A 21,498-nucleotide genomic window follows, 5' to 3' on the forward strand; every position below is an offset into this window, starting at 1 on the left:
CTCTAGAATAGAACGTGTAAAAGGTGCGTCTTTGGCATTACGTTAGCTGACAATAAAAAAACGTCAATGATACCGTAGGGTCACCCTCGGAATGAAGTGTACGATGAGAGCGCATGAGCCGAGTTGGCAAGGGTAGGGGACGTGGTTTTTCTTTGAAGTGCCAAGCCCGCATTAAACAGGCTTGGGGAAAATGCAGTTTGCTACTAAAAATGCCTGCCCCAACCATTTGTCAGCACGCTCACTCCCCAAAATGCCTCAAATCTACATTGCAGTTGTAAATATGCATATCTCAGTAGCACCACTACTCAGGGGAAACATTTTGATACCGCTAATGTAGGCAACACACTCAGTGTGGCTAAGTTTGATTGAAACATCTTATTTGGCCTTGAAGTGGCTAATAAAAATGTCCATATCGAAGCGCGTGAACGATGCCGCAAAGCTATGCGTCAAAGGTGGCACGACTGAGTTGCTTTACTTGGTACCGCGCTGAGTTTCGTGGGTCTATAGGTGGTGACTAGATTTGTAGAGTGGCCAGTCTTCTCTGGTAACAGGCGCACCTTGCTGGAAAGTCGGCAGCATTTGCTTATTCTTGGCATGAACTGATGACCCCGTAAAAAAGCCTCATTTCGTATTATCTGTTTTTTACGCAGCACTGTTTGTGTGAACTTCTCATTATTAAATATCTGGGTCGGCAGTTTATTCGCTTTTGTCATTTTATATGCGTAATATATAATCCTGGAACAAAATAGGCATTAAATTGTGGCGGAAAACTTAAAATCATGGCAGAACTGAGAGGCAGAAAAGAACATTAAATGTTGCCTCTTAGTCCTTCGCTAGCTATGCGCTCAGTTTAATTCAAAAATGGGTAGCATAAAGATCGGGGTTTTTATTCTTAACTGCTTTTTTGCAGTCCTCATCAAAACGACAAATGGGCGCGTTTTGATTCGATTTTTTATAGTACAGCGTTTAAATGCATTTAACCTTTCTGTGAAATTTAACACATTCTCGATGTTTGGTGATCGGCTGTTTCAGCGAAAAATCTCTCATATAATTTGTTAGGCATGTGCAGGGAATGACCTAACTTTGCAGCTGCCATGAAAATTAAAATGTCATACTGGCCAAATGAAGAATGAGCTTGTTGTTTTTATTAGCTATTTTACTAGCATGTGTTGCCACAATTCTGGAGCTGCTCTCTATACAGTTTTATAACCAGCACCTGCCTGCTTGTTAGCGTAGCAGGTGCCTCTAAATCTTCATCTTCATACACTTGCATACATGATCAACCTCAAAGGACTGACATTCACGTCATGCAATCGGGTAAGTACGTTTTATTATTACATTTATTCATTTCTTTCATTGTTAAGAAAAGGGTTTGGCGAGAACGAGGTATTATAGCGATATATGAATGCTGGTCGCCCAGAGCGTCCAGCGCAAAACTTTATGTTTCCTTCATTTAGCAAATATAGCACGCTGCAGCATTATGTAGGAAACCCCAGGTGAGTTTACCCATGAACGGCACCATGCAGAAAATAGATTTTCTTCAGAACGCTGGCACACGTGATATTCAAGGCGCGTTACCACGATGATTGCTCAGTTGTAAGGAGAATTCTGTATTTTTTTACTTGTCATATTTCTCTTATTTGTCAGATACTGCTCTAGTCTATATTACGTGGTTCCAGCAAATACATTTTTTTAAGACAGTGCCACTGTCTGTGTCTTACTTTTCTTGTCCCTCTTTATTGGCGCTGTTTTTATGTGAATAATTGTGAGTGCTGTATGTGCACAGGCACAAACAAAGAGAAAAGCTTCTCCGTGGTCATTGTGCACTCCGCTGTAAGCAGTCAATGTACAATGGTTTCTTCCCCACGCAGAGTAGCAAGTTAGCGACATACACACGCCGGCTAAATTCTCTGCTTTTCAATGAAAAGCTCTCTCTCTCTCTTTCTTGCCACATAGGCCTCAGTCCGTGATGTCGGCCATCCCAGTGCGGAAAACCTAGGCGTTGGTAAACGCAATGCCTAACCTCAGCCTACCCAGCAAAAGGGTAAAAGGGAGAGAAAGAGAATAAAATGAGAGAATGGCAGGGAGGTTACCCAGAAATTGAAGCATCTGGTTTGCCACCCTGCACTAAGGGAAGGTAGAAAGGATATTAAAAAAAAGCGAGGAGCAAATAATACGCGCGAAAAAGAAAAGCACAAAAAGTGAGCTGGGGTGCTATAGCCTATTCAGTAGGCCACTACCACGCAAAAAGTTCAATAAGACGTTCAATGACTATGTGTGCGCAGACAGATTCTGTCGCCTTTCAAGCACTGAACTGACTGTTTTGACAAGGGTCTGTCGTCAAGGCAAGCTAACGCAGCAGATAGCTGGCCTCTTTGCATGCTGTAACGAGGCCAGTGACAGAAAACGTGCTCTGTCGTTTCATTGCTCCCTAAATGATCGCAAGCAGCCCTGAAAGGCTAAAACATTTGCATGCTCCCCTGAACTAACGTTGATAGATCGCCCTAACTGAGCAATGTATTGCTTATCAAAACTGAATAATTTGATTGATATGTACGGTTTAACGTCCGAAAACCTCCACATAATTGTGAGAGACGCCGTAGTGGAGGGCTTCGGAAACTTCGACCACCTGGGGTTCTTTAACGTGCACACGTATCTGAGCCTATTGGCCTACAGCATTTCAGCCTTCATTGGAAATGCAGCCGCCGCAGCCGTGATTCGATCCTGTGACCTGCGGGTCAGCAGCCGAGTATCTCAGCCACTAGACCACCACGGCGGGGCTGCTTATCAAAACTAAGAAGGATTCTGCACATAACACAGGTGTCCCTCGCGCAGTAATTCTTGACATGTTTGATGTCATCCTTCCTCTACCGAGCAGCGAAACCCTCTCACACAAACTAACAGGTCTGCTTTATGCAGAAAAGGCCAGTCTATTACGATTTCTCGCAGCAAACTTCTTTCAAAACTTGTCGCATCGTGTTTCTCTTCACGTCAAAAATCGAAACATTGGCTCCAGCGCCACTGGTTATGCCTCCTGTTTGAACAGATATTTCAAAATCAGTTGCCCGATTGCGGCTTCCATGATTCATGGTGGCTTTCATGGTTCCTATAGCCTTGAGTCGAACGCGCTTTGTGTTTGACCTCACGAGCTACTTATCCTTTCAGTTTCAAGAGTGAGTTATTCACGTCTACGGGGAAATTGAAACGAGCACATTTTTTTGCAGATAAAAAATGCGATTCAATTTCCTCAACTTTGGCCAAGCACTTGTGTAGTTTTTATGCATTTTCACGCTTTATTTGACAAAACTGTTGGATAGGGTATCTTGGAAGTTTCGTGGGTTTCAACGCTGTTACGTTCCACAAAAAGTGGGTTGACTGTAGTGCTTATGAGCTTGGGAAAGGATTGTCCGGCTATGGATGTGAAGACAAGTCATATAAGCCAGAATGTGCGGACCTATATGTGTCTGCAACAGCTTATAAGTGGGAGGCTCTGCACCAACAAGGCCTATCTTGGCTAATCGCTCACGAAAGCTATCTGTTGCGAGCCTCGTATTTGCGAAACTTGTCCGGGTACAATACAGGCCCTGTGATAAAATGCCGTGTAAACATCTCTGCAAATATGTATACACGCACGCTTGCGCCTTTTTTCCCCTTAACGCTAACGCTTATAGTTGTGCTCACATGAAACAAATACAAACGCACCCTGTATAATAATAATAATAATAATAATAATAATAATAATAATAATAATAATAATAATAATAATAATAATAATAATAATAATAATAATAATAATAATAATAATAATAATAATAATAATAATAATAATAATAATAATAATAATAATAATAATATTATTATTATTATTATTATTATTAAAAGGTCCTTTACCTTTCATCATGCATAGGATGAGGAAGCTGGGGAGAAAAAGCTGACGAGCATATTGACTACGACCCCCCCCCCCCGAATGTACACTTCAGCACATTTACAGATGACTGTGCCGAACACAAAAGAAAAACCAAAAACTGACTTCCAGAAAGACAAAGTGATAGGCAATAAAACAGTTTACGTAAAAAGGGCAGCGAGAAAATCCGGGAAGAGGAATTTAGGAATAGTACAATGCAATTTCATTGAAAACATCATGTAATCACACACTGCAACACTTGCTTGCTTGCTTGTTCCTTTCTTTTGTGGCTCTCACCCACTAAGGGGGATTGGCCAAGAAGCCGCTAGTTAAGGCAAGTCAATTACTTTAGATTTTCTAGACTAGAAGCATATGATTACTGTGTTTTAACTGTAAAATTAATTTGGCGCAATGTAAAAAAAAAGAAAAAAAGGGGGGGGGGAGAAATAATAGAGTTTGTTGAAAATCGGAGGTGGAATCACGATATGAAATTCTCCTGAAAGTTGAATCATTGCAGTGTATCAGCTAAATAATAAGTGGTAGTGTGGCTATTAAAATTCGAGAGCTGATCGCTGACTCAGCAAGGTAATCTTTTCGTGTTATATAGGAATTCGCGGAGAGCCCCGCAGATGTTCCTGTCGCTGTGTCCCAATGAAGTGGCCCCAAAAGACATAATGTTGGGAGTATTAAGTGATATTCCTAGTTTTTTTAATAAAGTTTCGAAGCAGTTTTTTCTTTGATTTTTGAAACGGTGACATGTGATAAGAAAATGGTCGATATGTTCAGGTTCGTTACAGCTTGAGCACAGAGGGGATGGCACCAGACCAGATGTTTAAGTAGAAATTAAGAGGTGGTACACGGCAACATAATTTTGTGATTAAGACTTCCAATTTACGCGTGGGACACCATTTATTATTCCATGTGAAGTGCAGATGCGAGAAATCTGGATTCGGTATCATGATGTTTTATGAGTCTTCAAGAAGGGAAAGTTTTCTAACCTCGCTGCTGTTACATAAGCTGTAGAAGGCATGATTGGCACAATTGGAAGATCAAGAGATGTTCGCGCAAGTGTGTCAGCCATCTCGTTTATAAATATACTACGATGGCCTGGCACCCATATTATTCGCACTAGACGAATGATTTCTGGGATTAATTATTTAAAAGTTTCTAGTACTGCTGATGTCGACGAAGATGATAAAAATGAACATACGGAATACGGGTCAGACACTATCACAGCTGTCGAATGAGTCGCAGGAAGTTTACGAATAGCTAGTATAACGGCCATTAATTCCGCTTCAAATATTGGTGTATAATCTGGGAGGCGTAATGAAAATGACCAGAATAATGAAAGAGAAAAAACACCCACACCTGCCTTCTCGCCACTCATAGATGCATCTGTTGCAATTACTATATTAGTACCTGATTGAGACAGGTGTTGTTCTAATAAACCAATCAAATACTTATAGGGCAAGTGTTTAGCGTTCATGGGGAAGATATCGTCAAATGTTATTTGCACTTGGCCGATTGGTTTGACAGATGGTGGGATCTCGAATATATTAACATTTAAAGCATCTAGAAGTGTTTGAACAAATAGCACTTGTGGTTTATATACACGGGACCAATGCTCATTGAAAAAGACACCAGGCTCGGCAAAGAATACGAACTGTCGCCTTCTTAAAGAGGATTCAGAAAATTTTAAATATGTTTTTACTGTTAAAATACGAAATCTGCAAGCAAGGGTGGGTATCTGAGCTTCTTGATACAAAACATTGTTAGCTGTGAATTTTGGCACACCTAAACAACTACGTAGAGCTTCCCGCTCTAAGAGAATCAGGGGGTTTATTTTGTATGCTGGTCCACCAGAGAATAGTACACATCCAAATTTAAGAATCAGACGAACGTACATGCGATAAATCATGATCAGTGTATCTCTGCGAAGACCGGAACGGAGGCGGCCAAGCCTACTTATCATTCCAACAGCGCGTGTAGGCTTAGTTTTAATATATTCAATGTGGTCACACCAGCTCAGTTTTTGATCGTACAGTACACCTAGATATTTAATACAGTTAACCTGGGGAATTCTTTCTTGATGGTACTGAAGAGAAATAGTAACTGGTGCTTCCAATGGAAAAACTATTAGAGCACCTTTAGTTACGTTCAGGTTCATATAAATTTTCAGAAACCAGGTTTCCAATGTTGCCAAATAACACTGTAAAGTCGATTGTAGTAAATAAATATCGCTGTCAGATGCAAAGAACGCGATATCATCTGCATATACATATACTTGTACCTTATCACTCAGTGGTATTGAACTTAACAAAATGTTAAATAGCACAGGCGATAGAACAGAGCCTTGAGGAACACCTCTCGTTTGGCTATACTTCGGCGTGGAAACACCTCGTTGGAAGCAGTAAAAGTTTCTGTCTTTTAAAAATTTGTATATCATATTTGTTATGTACTGCGGGAACGTAAGCTCTTTTAGGACATTGATAAGAATAGGATGTTCAACACTGTCATATGCCTTGGCTAAATCAAGGGTTACTAGGGCCGCATATTGTCGTCTGTGCCGAGCGAGCTTTATACGAGCCTCTAAATCAGCATGCGCCCACCATATAGAGTAACCTGGTCTAAATCCAATCTGGCACGCTATGAGTATCGCATTATCTGATATGAACTTTTTAACTCTAATGTAAAGTATTCTTTCTGTTAACTTAACCACGTGTGATGTTAAAGCGATTGGCTTAATGTTATCTATCTGCATTCCTAGTCCCTGTTTTTTAAGAAGCGGTATTATTTTTGCAAGTCTCCAGTCAGGAGGTATCCAACTATTTTGAAGTGAATAGCTGACAACGTTAAGGAGGTCTTCAGGAAAGATGTCGAATTACATTTTTAACATTTCTGAAGTGACGCCATATGGTCCTGCAACACTTGGTAACACTTGGTAAATGCAACACTTGGTAACACTTGGTAACTGCAACACTTGGTAACATATAGCCATTCACTTCTTTGCTCTCTTCTGCCACCAACACAAAAGGTCATTTTGAGCATGGATTTCCCGCAAGAATATGGAACAATATTCAGTCTGCGTGATTTGTTTGTCAGTTTTCTCCAGATTCCGACATCGAAAACGAAGATTGTGGCGTGGCCTTACGCGTAGTTGATGATTGCGTCACGTTGCCACCTCGCAGTAGTATCTTCGTGCTTGTTGAGTGTCCACGGGAGCAGTCAAATATGGGCGTCGCCGAAAGTAACCTGACGTTATTGCTTGATCGAGAAGCCGCCATTGCTCGAAGTCTTCTCCGAAATGGCCTGAGTATGTTCTTTGTTACGAACTTCAGTGGCGAATAAAAGCATTTTGCGAAACTCACAACCGTAGCTCATTTAGAGGCATTGCATAATTTGGACGCCTTCCCTTTGATTACGACGACCTCGACTGAGAGCAGCTGCGATACTGACGTGACTAGTGGCCTCATCGTCAATCGCCAGTTAAAACAACCTACGAGGGCAAGGCTTCTCAGTCGCCTCTCATCATTTAGTGACTGTTTTGCCACAACGTAGAAAGTCCGGTAGACCCTCCAATGAAGCACAGAATGATCACTAAGCCCAACGACCAACTAGTGCACCAACACGCTTACCGCGTGTCGCAGAAGTAGCAAGATGCCATCCATCATCAAGTGAAACAAATGCTCGACGACGACGTAATTCAACGACACGCCCGTTACTTCCCTTCCATGAACCTCCGTAGAAGACATTGGCAGGTTGAAATAGATAAATGGGACCGAGAAAACTAGCGTTTAATACACCTGATGGTCTTTATGAACTTAAAGTTCTCCCTTTTGGTCTGTGCTCCACTCCAGCCACATTCCAACAAATGATGGACACAGTTTTATGTGACCTGAAATGGCCCTCGTCTTCAGTGTATTTAGACGACGTAGTCGTTTTTTCTACGACCTTTGAACAGCACATCAAGCGGCTTGTGGCTGTTCTTCGGGCTATTCGCAGTGCCGTCCTGTCTTTAAAACCAGAAAAGTGTTATTTCGGATACGAGGAACTCAGATTCCTTGGCCATATTTTCAGCAGCAGTGGTGTTCATCCCGACCCTGGGAAGGATACGGCAGTGCCTTTGTTCCCGATACCGAAAACGAAGCAGGATGTACGCCACTTTTTGCGCCTTTGTGTATATTACCGCCCCTTCGTGCCAATTTTTTCGAACATCGCCGACCCTCTACAACAACTCGTCAAGGACCACGTCGCCTTCGTTTGGGGTCCCAAACAATCCGACACTTTCCGCGACCTCAACGCCAAGAAACGCCGCTGAAGTTTGGTCACTTCGACACCAAAGCTGACGCAGAAGTCCGTACTGGCGCGAGCAACCTTGGCCTCGGAGCTATTCTCGTGCAATATAAAGATGGCGTGGAACGCGTCATCGCCTACGCTAGCCGCGCGCTGTTATCAGTGGAGAAGAACTACTCGACGACTGAAAAAAGAGTGTCTGGTGGTTGTACAGCCATAACGAAATTCAGGCTCCCACTTGTATGGACGCCCCTTCCAAATCTTCAGTGACTACCACTCTCTCTACTGGCTAGCGAATCTGAAAGACCCTTCGGGCCGTATCGCAAGATGGAGCCTTCGGTTACAGATGTTCGATATAATGATGGTTTCCAAGTCTGGCCAGAAACGCACTGGTTCTGACTCTGTTTCCCGCGCGCCCGTCGAGATCACTGCAGAAGACAAGAATGAAGACTTCAGCTGCCTTGCTATTCTCGCATCATTAAACGTCGCCGAGGAGGAACGCGAATACTTAGAACTGCAACCACTGATAGAATACCTTGAGGGACGTCTCCCACAACCGCCACATCAGTTTAACGCGATTTGTCATCTTTCTGTCTACGTCAAGACATCTTCTAGAAGCACAAGTTTCATCCAACGAAAACTCTTTACCTCCTCGTAGTTCCTGCTGTTCATTCCGATGATATTTTGCGTGCTTGTTACGACGAGCCATCGTCAGGGCATCTTGGCTTCCCGCGTACTCTGGCACGGATCTAGAACAAATACTACTGGCGGAAACTTACAAAAACCGCCCGGCAGTACGTCAAGGCATGCGCAGCTTGCCAGCGTCGCAAAAACCCAACGATAAAACCAGCTGGTCGGCTTCTGCCTTTGCGGCTCCCTCGCGCACCTTTTGAAAAGGTCGGGATTGCTTTACTCGGCCTATTTCCGAAGTCCACGTCTGGTAACCGCTGGATTAGAGTTGCCACTTACTACTTGACCAGATACTGCGAAACAAGTGGCCTAGCGAGCAACTGCTTTTGATGTGGCTACCTTTTTTAACAAAAACATCGTTCTCCGCCACTGTGCTCCCACTGTCGTCATCACAGGTCGTGGTACTGCTTTTACGGCATAGTTGCTCCGAGAGAGATCCTGTTGCTGAGTGGCACAATGCACTGAACAGCATCTGCGTACCACCCGCAGGATAACGGGTGAACTGAATGCCTCAACAAAACAATTGCAGATATGCTTTCGATGTATGTCGCCAAGGATCACAAGAATTGGGACGAAATTCTCCCGTATATAACCGTTGCCTACAATACAGCCCTGCAGGAAACCACCGGCACAGCTCTTTTTCGTCTGGTTTACGGCTGTGACGTAACCACAATGCTTGACACCAAACTGCAACCAACTCTGCCCGACATGATTACACAGGACGCAGATGTATTTGTTCAGGGTGCCGAAGACGCCCGGCAGCTTGCGCGCTTTCGCATTTTATCGCGGTAAAATCAAGATGCTCGCCGGTACAGCACCCACCACAGACCAGTAATATACGAACCAGGTGACCTATTATGGGTTTGGACTCCCATACGTTACCGTGGGCGCTCATAGAAATTATTATGCCAGTACTTCGGACACTACCGAGTTCTTCATCGCCTCGGGGAACTCAACTACGAAGTTGTCCCAGCAGACACATCGCACCGTTCTCGTTCACATCTCCAGGTCGAAGCCTTACTATTCGCTCTGACTGCAAGTCACGAACTTCGTCATGTGGCACTTGCCTTCAAAACAAGTGTACATTTATTTCTCGCTCTCTTTTTCATGTCCTGTTTTTCTTCTCAGTGGACACAGACATTTTAGACAACTGTTCGTTGTTTTTCCAAGCCGCGTAATTCATGCGATGCTACTTTTGCTTTTTTTTCTTTGGGGAGAGGGTAACGCCACGCTGTGGTGGCAGAATAAGACAGCGAAAAAGTGAGTGGCTGCTGCGGCTGAGTAAACAGTCGTTCACTTCGAGTTATATATATATATATATATATATATATATATATATATATACATATATATATATATATATATATATATATATATATATATATATATATATATTTATATATATATATATATATCGTAGTTTCGATTCCTGCTCACGGCTGGTCATTTTTTCACCCACTTTTCTTTCTTCTTCTTTACATTCCATTGGTTCTAATAACTTCCCCTATACATTTCTTGGCATTACTGTCTGTTAGATTTCATTAATATAGTGTCAAAACACGAAAAAACTAGCCCTTAGGCATACACTTCTTTCCCTTATTCATTAACGAGGGTCTCGTACTGGCAGACTTCGTGTCATTAGGTTGTATACGAGGAACTATTGATCAGCTGCCCGCTCGTAATAAGTTCACGTGCTACGTGACGCCACATATGCGCATAAAAATAGTGTTTCACACTCGTCGCTTGGCTTATAGATGGCGCTGACTGACACTCTTACTTCTAAATTCACATATAAACCAAAAAAGTGGATGGAGGGAAGGCCGCTGTGATAGCTCAGTGGCTAGAGCATCGAACGCATTATCTGAAGGTCGCAGGTACAATTCCTGCTCACGGCTCGTTTTTTCACCCACTTTTCTTTTTTCTTATTTACATTCCATTGGTTCCTATAACTTCCCCTATACATTCCTTGGCATTACTGTCTGTTAGATCTCATTAATATTGTGTCAAAACACAGAAAAACGAGCCCTTAGGTATACACTTTTTTCACATATATATATATATATATATAATTGCAGGGAATAAATTCTTGGACGCCGGTAAATAGTATAAATAAAAAGAAAACACAGGTCGAAAAAAAGAAAAGTTTCTTTACGTTTCGGCCGTGGGACCGGCATATATATATATATATATATATATATATATATATCATGAAGGCCAGACTCTAGGCCGAAACGTCGAAATAAACCACGTTGTGACCGCTCACGGAGGATCTACTAAACTATATATATATATATATATATATATATATATATATATATATATATATATATATATATATATATATATATATATATATATACGTTTGAAAGAGACCTGTAGAGGTTGAAAGAGGCCGTTTATTAGGTCGTGAGGGGCAGCTCAGTAGCGGCTGACTGGTTTTGAGATCTTCCTGATCCTCTTCTTCCTTTCTCGCTCCGGGTGACAAGGGTGTTCACCGTATACGCTTTTTTGTCTTCATGCATGTGCACAACATTCCTCTCCGCGCAGAGGAAGGCCGCCGGACAAGTCAGTCGAGTTGTCGTGGTGTGAACAGTTTCAGGCGGGTAACGTGAATGACTTGAGTTTTGGCAGCTCGTCGACCACATGCCGTGAGACGAGTTATTACATTGTTGACATCTGTAAATCTGTCGACAATGACAAAAAGTCCATCGTAAGTGGCCAAAAACTTTTGGCATAACCCGCGCTTGCGCATCGGATTCCACAACCACATCAGATCACCACGGCGATAAATCACTGGTCGATGGCAAATGTCATAGCGTGCCTTCGCTTTGTCTTGCGATGCCAATTTCGGTAGTCGAGCTATGCGACACGCCTCTTCAGCGAGGCAGAGAGTCTCGGCGACAGTGACGTTGTCATGATCACAGACAGGTAATATTGGGTCGATTGTGTGCCTGGGAGAACGTGCATAGAGCAAAAAGAAAGGGCTATAACCTGTAATCTCATGCTTCGCGGTGTTGAACGCGTACGTAAAGAACGGGAGTACGTCATCCCAGTTCTTGTGGTCGCATGAGACATACATAGACAACATGTCGATAATGGTGCGGTTGGTACGCTCCATCAGCCCATTAGTTTGGGGGTGGTATAGTGTCGAATGACGCAGGCGGGATTCACATAAACGGAGTAGCTCCTCCACGACATCAGCTGTGAATTGTCGTCCGCAATTGCTGATAATCAGAGGGTGGGCCGTGTCGGAGGATGAGTTACTGTATCAAAAATGACGAGACTTCACTGGCAGTTGCGGAGGGGACGGCTGCCGTCTCGCAGTAGCGTGTGTGGTAGTTGACGCAAACAATTATCCATCGGTTGCCCTTAGCCGATTTTGAAAGGGTCCCAGAAAGTCAATCCCCACTTGTTCGAAAGGTGCGCTTGGAGATGGCATCGGCTGTAGAAGACCAGCTGAACCAGTTGATGGGCGTTTGTGACACCGACATTTAATGCCGCTTGCCACATAACTCTCAACGGACTTCTGCATACCAGGCCAATAAAAGCGCTCTTTAGTCCGGTGAAGCGTCCGCGCCAAATCTAAATGTTCAGATGTAGGGTCGTCGTGCATGACACTCAGAATAACAGTTCGCAGGCTCTCCGGGACCACTAGAAGAAAACGCGCACCACTGCTGGAGAGGTTCCTTTTGAACAATAGTCCATCACGCATACTGAAACGGCGTGCACTAGTGGAAGCGGATGAAGCGGCAAATAGTGGTGATAGTTTAGCATCCTTCCGCTGTTCTGCTCTGAAACTGGGATAGTCCGGAAACGTAGGCGAGACAGACGCTACAAGCTGGTCAAGGTCATCAGATTCACAGTCTGTTGTGCTAAGTGGCTTACGTGAAAGACAGTCCGCATCAGCATGTCGACGACCACTCTTGTAAGCGACGGTAAAACTGTATTCTTGTAGCCGGAGTGCCCAGCGCGCAAGGTGGCCACAAGGGTCACGAATGTTGATAGGCCAGCACAACGAGTGGTGGTCGGTTACGACTGTGAATGGGCGTCCGTACAGGTAAGACATAAACCGCTGAATTGCAAATAATACCGCCAGGCATTCTTGTTCTGTGAGAGTGTAGTTTTGTTCCGGCCTGCTTAGGGAGCGACTTGCGTGTGCGATGACGTGTTCGTGGTCCCCGTAACGTTGTACTAGGACGGCTCCAATACCTATGCCGCTAGCATCCGTATGAAGCTCTGTCGGAGCAGAAGGACTGAAGTGCTGAAAGACGGGTCGTGACGTCACCAAAAACTTTAATCGACGAAATGAAGAATCGCACTCTGGAGTCCACACAAAGGAATTGTGCTTTCGTAAGAGGCATGTGAGAGGATACGCAACGTCGGCAAACTTCGAAATAAAGCTGCTGAAGTACGAACAAAGCCACAGGAAACTACGAAGCTCCTTGACGGAACGCGGCGCATTGAAAGCCTCAACTGCTGCTGTCTTCTGGGGGTCAAGGTGGATGCCAACCTTGTCATAGAGATGCCCGAGCACAAGTGTCTGGCGGTCTCCGAAGTGGCGTTTCTTCGAGTTTAAAACTAGGCCAGCGTTTCGGATGCAGTTTAAAACAGTATCCAGACGAGAGTTGTGTTCACTGAACGTGCGGCCAAAGATGACGACGTCATTGAGGTAGCACATGCAGATGTTCCACTTCAAGCCACGCAGAATGTTGTCCATAAACCTCTCGAACGTTGCCGGTGCATTGCCCAGTCCAAATGGCATCACGTTGAATTCAAAGAGCCCATCAGGGGTTACAAAGGCAGTCTTCTCCTTGTCCTCTGGGTGCATCGAAATTTGCCAATAACCGGCTCTAAGTCTACGGAGGAAAAAAAAGAGGTCGAAGGTAAGCAGTCTATTGCGTCCTCTATACGGGGCAGTGGGTATACGTCCTTTTTAGTCACGGCATTCAGTCGGCGATAGTCGACGCAAAATCTTCAAGATCCATCTTTCTTCTTAACAAGAATTACCGATACTGCCCACGGACTGGCTGACTCTTGTACCACTCCCTTTTGCATCATTTCGTGCACTTGGTTGCTAATAATTTGTCTTTCTGACGGGGAAACATGATATGGGTGTTGGTGAATCAGACTTGCCGCCCCAGTGTGTATGGTATGGCGCGTTCGAGACAGGGCGATAGAGATTACTTTGCCCTTCTGCACAAAGTCAAATACCGAAACGTGCTTCAATAGCACATTCAATCAATTTCGGCGCTCGCTTGAGCTAAGCGACTTATTTATCGTTGCCATAAGCGCCCCGTCCAAATTGTGACCACCAGTTCCGTCACGTTCTTCCGGTACGTCTGTGAGCTCGACCACTGATAAGGTCGTGTGTTCTTTGCTGACCGAAGCTAATTTCAAACCATTGGGTAGTGTCACGGGCTCAGAGGAACAGTTTACAGTCCATAGACTAGTTATTCCGCCATCGATTGACACCACACAATGAGGAACACACACATTCTTCTTCACGCAAATTATGTGCATTGGTTCTACGCTCGCATCGAAGCTGTCTGAATCCGCGCCGCGACAAACAACAGGAACACGTACAGTAGACAACGCAGGTATGAACGTATAGCCACAGACACACAGCGTAGTTTGGTCATCCACTGGAGTTTTCAGAAGTTCTGACGGCATCTGGCCACTCACAAAGACTTTCCCCATGCGACAGTCTACAGTGGCACCACATTCTCGCAAGAAGTCCATGCCGAGAATGATCTCATGTGTCGACCGAGGAATAATCGCAAACTCTGTCGTTATCATAAGGCCCCCCAAAAATACTTCAGCACTACACACACCAATAGTGCGCAACGGCTCTCTACTCACTCCACATAACGTCGAAGTTTCATCCCAGGTAAAAACAACTCTCCGCCCTAACACGTCTTTAAAGGAAGCACTCATCACGGAAATCGTTGCACATGTGTCCAGCAAGGCCATCACAGGCACATAATCCACCAAAACACAGACTTTGTTTTTAAACATACATATAGTAGGTGTTTCTGTCAGTGGCACGTTTCCAGCGACCTCACCCCCATTGGCCGCGCTGGCTAGTTTTCCGGTGGCGAAGAGGGCGCTTTGCGACGCAGCGGTGAAGGATAACGATGAGGACTAGCTCGCGTTGGGGGCGTTAAACTCCTGTTAGATGCCGGGGAGTGGTTGCGGAAGTTGCTGGGAAGTTGCTGGGTACACCGCAGGAATAGCAGACCGGCCGAGGTCGAAACGTGGTCGCTCGTCGATGAATAGAGCGTCATCATTTGCTCTTGTGTGACGGATGTACTGGTCGGGTACGTCGTACCGAGACGTCGGGTGTCGAGGAGGCATGCGCGGAGAGCGTCGCTCATACCACGCCGCGGGAAATCTGGTTGTCATCCTTGACTGTGGGGCTGGGCTGTACTCCACAGTTGCCGCGCTCATCGTCGGTTGCCATGGGGTCAAAGGAGGCACATCCATAGCCTCACGTGGCAGACACAACTCGGCATGGTCAGCTGTCGAATACGACATTTCTCGGTGGGACAGTTCTTTACGAACAATCTGTGAATGGTAGAAAAGAGGTCGAGGCCAGGATTCATGTCCACACTGGCAATAGTTGTAACGTTAGCCAGCTGACCAAACTTGGGCGCAATTCGACGCATTTGAGCGTTTCAAACGTTCGGCAATGCTGAATGACGTCGGACACAGAACTGAGGCTTTCTTTTCCAATGTAAAAATTATACACGTCCTCAGCAATCCCTTTAGGCAGATGCCCAACTTTGTCCTCTTCCGACGTGGTAGCACAGACCACCTTGCACAGCCTTAACACTTCTTTTATGTAAGTGGTGCATGTCTCACCTGATAGCTGTGCCCATTGAGACAGTGTTTGCTCAGCCCGCTTTTTTCGTGCAACCGAGTCGCCGAAACATGCCCTGAGCTCTTCAACAAAAAGATCCCACGTCATGAGTGCGTCCTCGTGGTTCTCGTACCATACCAGTGCGGTGTCGGTCAGGGAGAACACTACGTTGGCTAGCATAGCGGCTGCATCCCAACCGTTGGACTTGCCCACACGTTTGTACTTGGTGAGCCAGGCGTCCACATCTTCTTCGGTTTTTCCTTCGAAGAGCGGTGGAACTCGATAGTAAGGAAGCGGACCAGACGATGCCGTCCTGGAAATGCCTGCTTCTTCGGGCATGTCGAAGTCACTCACGGCAGATGGTGGGATACCGGCAAGTTGAAGGCTGTGTCGAAGCTGTGGCAGTGATCGTTCCGTAGTTTAAGCGCTTACCCAGCTCCTCCACCACTCTGTTACGTTTGAAAGAGACCGGTAGAGGTTGAAAGGGGCCGTTTATTATGTCGTGAGGGGCAGCTCAGAAGCGGCCGACTGGTTAGAGATCCTCCTGATCCTCTTCTTCCTTTCTCGCTCCGGGCGACAAGTGCGTTCACCGTATACGCTTCTTTCTCTTCGTGCATGTGCGCAACAATATACATATATATATATATATATATATATATATATATATATATATATATATATATATATATATATTCTTAACTAGAAGAACTAGTGTTTTAAGTTATCAGCAGTAAACGAGCCAACGTATGCAGTATAATTAGAAAAAACCATTTTGCTAAAAATGGTGTAATAATCAAGTGTAGCGGATGCGGAACATGTTCTCGACTTGAATGATCCACAGGAGTGATTGGCAAGTCACAGCTGCGTTAGCGTTAAGGTAGTAGTACCTCTAACAACATCGGAAACGGGTACCTGGCCGGGTGCAGTGCCAGCAGTACCAGGGTTGAAGCCGTGGAGATTCTCATGCCGCTCCATGGAAGGTCGAGTTCGTAGTTCAGGGACACCAGTAAATGTAACATTCTGAGACGCGGTTTCGAAAACGCAGCGTGGTTTATTCCGCCACCGTTGCCACAACCTCTTGTTTCTATTTTGGAGACTACACACAGCCAGTTCATGTCCCAAGTTTGTCGTGTTAGAAGAAGAAAAAAAGTACGCCACACAAGTGCTTGATTATCAAGGGAGAAGCAATTTTAAAACTATGAATACAATTACCGTCAAAATATAAAAAAACGTACGCAGATTTATTTGTAGATAATCTTTGCGGTGCTATACTTTTGTTGCTAAGCGGGTTAAGTGATTCTGGAAGCTTGTGTTTAAGCATTTGGGTCCCACAATTTGTTCGACATAACGGTACTTTCCAAGTCTCTGGATGGCGCACTGAATATATTTGTATCCTCCTTTCTAAACAGGGTAATTGTGCTAAGAAATGGCCGTTAGCTTTAACTTCTGATTTGTATGCTATGGAGAGGTGGTAGGAGTATAGAGAGAAAATGCGTAGAATATAATGCCTATTGAATAGCAATGCTGAATGGTGGTAAAGCCTAACTACCTGTTGCAGTGTTTACCTACGTGAACAATGCAGCAATCTACATCATATGTCAAGCTCCTGAGATTTGATCACTGTATTTATTCGAATAAGTAGTAGGCAGTGCAATTAAAACAATCTATTTTCCTTATTTATATGACGTAAGGGTGTCCGCCAAAATGTATTTAAAATATTTATTTGATAAGGTTTGACATCCCACAACCACAAAATGAATATGAGAGGCGCTGTAGTAGAGAGCTCCGCAAATTGCAAGCACCTAGGTTTCTTTAAAGTGCAACTAAATTTAAGTACTAGGCATTGGGCAATTTAGACTCCATCAAAAAGGCGGGCTTCTGCAGGCGCGATCCGATACCGCAACCTGTGGGTTAGCATTTGAGCCCTATAGTGAAACGTCCAATATGGCGGGCCTGCCTAAATACTTAAATTTCACACGGCGTGTTAGTGCTAACTTCGATTGTAATTGTGCCTTATGGACGCGCGTTTAATCTACAAGATTAAACGCGCGCAAGCAAAATACATTACAGCTTTTCTCCTTCAGATAGAATGTCAGTGAACTTGAATATATATTGCTTCATCAGAGAGGTAGTTCTACTTCGCCAGTTACAAAAGTAAAGGTATTTAAACTGAGGGCAAACTATGTTTGCGTTCATTTGCCAGCGTACTTACTAAGTATTACAGCTGAACTCCTAAAAGGAAAAGGCAGGTCATGTACTGTCAATACATTAATATCTAACGTGTCCACCAATGTCTAAAGCAAGTGGAGTTCTTCAATATAGTTAGTCACTGTATTTTATTGTTCACGTCTTTTCTTTGTAAGCTGAACGCTCTTCTTTTCTAGGTTGCTCTTTTCGTGCTTCAACGTCAAAGAACTGATGAGAACTGGGCGCCATTCATTGGTTCTTTCTCGTTTTATGCTTTGTGTAACCGTAAGCTGTACACGTTAATATATAACGTGTACCAAATGTCCAAAGCATGCCGAGTCTTTCAATATAGTAAGCCACTGTATTGCTTAATTTACGTGTTTTCCTTGTTAATTTATAGCTCCACTTTTTTTAGGTCGCACGTTTAGTGCTTCAACGTGAGCTTATTCTTTATCGTTTGATACTTTGTGTAACCATAAGCTGTATTACCTAACCACATCAGCAAAACCTGGCTGCTCGAGTTTTAAGGAACACTGAGTTCCAGTTTTCCATTAAACATTTTGTGAAGAGCAAATTCTTTTTTAGCGATGGGGCTTCTGCCAACTTCTTGGACGAGGTCAGAAAGAAATGACACGCCGCTGGGTCGTGCCTTGCTGCTCTCGTCCAAGTAGCCGGCTTCCATCCCCTTGCTATGTGCAACCAATGATCTTAAATTCATTATTTTTCGCTTTGTTTCACATTTGCTTAAGAAAACTCACCGCTGCCACTTCCTGGAGACCTCTAGGTTAGCCCCAGGAAAGGAATTGCACGTGTTTGCTGACATATATCACGCTGGCAAATGATGCCTTCAAGCCCTCGTGAAGTGAATGAACAGTTCCCTTTTTGTGTACGTGTCGTTTCCTTTGTGGAAGTATGTTAATGGGTATACCTCTATAATGAATCACCTTTTTCCCCGCTCACCCCCACCACCCAAAAGTATCGGTGCCAAATGCAACTATAAGACTGCTACGGACGCGAATCATAAAGGTGTCGTCCGATTGGGGCGCTGATAGAACGTTTGCAGGATTAAGTTAGGGCAGCCAGGGAAAAATGCGTTCTTCTGAAGTATGGCGTTAGAACCTACGGATTAAAGGATTTAAGGACAGACAGAGCTCCAGGATAGGTGAGCGTGTTTTCTGAGACGAAGCGTTCACCGTTGTTTTAAACGTTGGCCCTAAAATAAGCAATCGCTGTACCCATGCTAGAATTCAATGATAAATTTGAAGTGTACTTTTGGGAACGCTTTCGGACAGTTGAGTGGGGTTGATTGCAAACCCAGCGCAAGCAATAAACATGAAAGGCAGCATTGTACTTATAATGTTTCGAAGAAATGTTTTAATCAGTTCTTTAAACTCAGATGAACGCTCTTTGAACGCCTGTGCATGGACAACAGCTATAGCACTTACAGAATGTAATAAGAAGAACTGGTGATGAAAGGTGTAAGGCGATGAACTGGGTGTAAGGCGATGAAAATAAAGCTTCAGAAAGAAGTGTGGGTATGTCTTGTATCCGTCCATTTTACAGTGATAGCTGTTATGAGATCACAGCTGCCATTTTTTTTGCGCCGTAGTCTCCCATCATGGCCGCTGCTGACGTTCATCTCCAAAAGTAGACAAAGTATAAAAATAAAGAAAAAATATTTCAGAGGTAATGTCTTTCTAACCTAGGCCCTATGCTTAGGTTCCTATTTGTTCTGCTACTCTGTAGAGAGTGGGAAAAAAGTCACAGCTTTGCCACAAAGGCGATGCAATGAATGCGATAGCAACAAATTGGAAGGTCACGTGCAGAATGGCAAGCAGATCGAAACGTGCACCGCGTTTCTAATGCACAGATAACGCACGAAACGTACTCACAGGTACAGATGAACCCAAATAAGCGTGTCAATTCTTACTTCACGTGCCTGAAAAGCGCGCTCTTTTTGCTAACGGAGACTGCACAATGGCAGTGACCTTTGTGCGCCCGATAACCACAACAGCATTGTTGCGGTGAAAACTTCAGGACAGCCAAGACAGAAGATGCTCCCAACCAAGAGATAAGGGCGCGTGGGCGTTCAAGGGCTTTACAACCACCTACTCCTCTCCGCGAGGCAAAGTACGCGTGGGAGATAAGAGCACGCGCCCCAGCGGGCTCACTGGGCCATATTGCTGGTAAGGCTGAAAACACGATAGTTCCCTTCCGAGGTGCCACTCACACGTGGTAAATGGTAGTCATATATAGCTTGCCTTTTGACCGCGGAAACACGTGCTTCCCCGTAGCTCAGTGGTTAACGCCTCACATACACGACTCGGAGATTGCACGTTCGATTCCACGCGCCAGGTTCTTTTTCTGGATTTTTTTCTTTCTTGTATTTACATATATCGTTACGTATACATATACGGTACATGACATCGACGTTGACGTTGGCGGCGAAATCCAGCTGAGAGTGCCCATATAAATGCTATCGCAATGATAGGGATCTACGCCACTTCTTGGAAAGGCTTTGCAAATTCAACTTTTGCAGGCTTCATGTTTTCTAGAAATTGAAGTTTACAATCAATTTAAGTTTAATAGAGCATTTTAGAAAATTAAGATAACAGCTAGGAGTCACACAGTCCAAATTGCGTAACGAGTGAGTCGTTAAATGTTTCCAACCCATCACGAAATGCTTAGCCATAATAATTTATTCCTGGACGTAGACCTCTGCCCCCCTCCACACAGTAAACTAAACAGAACTCAGGAAATTACGCTAGGACCCTTACAAACAAGAGCCTACCCAAACGCAATGTTACTTAACAATATTATTCTGTAGTTTTGTATTCCTACAACATGCGACAAATGCCACAACACAATAGATCTCTTTAATACGCGCTGGCGTGGCCCCGCGTTACGCAGCTACAAGGAAAAAACTTAGGAGTGGTGGGACACAGCTGTGCTCAGTGCGCCTTTTTGGGGGCGGTTACGGGCAGTCCAACGGGCCCGCAAAGCGGCTGGAAGGATAGATGTCTCGGTTGTAGCGCGGGAGCAGCCCGATTTGAGCTTGGACACTAGTACAACGTATTACACTTTAACGAAGTTCTTTCATCCATAATCCACCCTCAATTCTTCATCGTTATCAGCCACAGCATCAAGAAACTGCACGTGCCCTACAGGTGTGTAGCGGTTTCCACGCTTCTCCGAAGATGGAATAATCTGAAAATGATGCTTCGTTCACAGATATTATGATGTTTTATCGCATAATAGCTGCCATCAAACAAAGTGTACGGCATTAGCTGGCCAAGGAGTGTTTAAAATGGCTCTATTGGGGTAGGGTGCTCAACGCCTTTCACAAATCATGAGGTCGTGAAAAAAACAACAGGTTTAGATAACTTTCTAAATGATAGAATAGACTACAGAAGGCAGGAGGGGGGGGTCATAGTCTATCAACTATAAAGGGGTGCTCATTTCGCTATAGCTTAAACCCGGGAATGTGATTCGGGATTTTAGATCACGTCCTCCGGTTGTTGAAAACCAGTAGAGCCCTGAATGAACGGCTCCACTGGTCCAGTTT

At 44.3% G+C, this 21,498-nt stretch overlaps 1 protein-coding gene across 1 annotated transcript in view; it reads right to left on the reverse strand.

The window, feature by feature from the left end:
* Positions 1–16,721, reverse strand: part of LOC142803036 (lysosomal aspartic protease-like) — a 41,403-nt gene extending 24,682 nt beyond the window's left edge. The window contains exon 1 of the mRNA XM_075888135.1: positions 16,659–16,721. Within this exon, the coding sequence (XP_075744250.1) occupies positions 16,659–16,721 (63 nt within the window). The remainder of the gene's footprint in view (positions 1–16,658) is intronic.
* Positions 16,722–21,498: the final 4,777 nt, after the last annotated feature.

This window comes from Rhipicephalus microplus, chromosome 3 (assembly GCF_043290135.1).
Source record: "Rhipicephalus microplus isolate Deutch F79 chromosome 3, USDA_Rmic, whole genome shotgun sequence".
Lineage (NCBI taxonomy): Eukaryota > Metazoa > Arthropoda > Arachnida > Ixodida > Ixodidae > Rhipicephalus > Rhipicephalus microplus.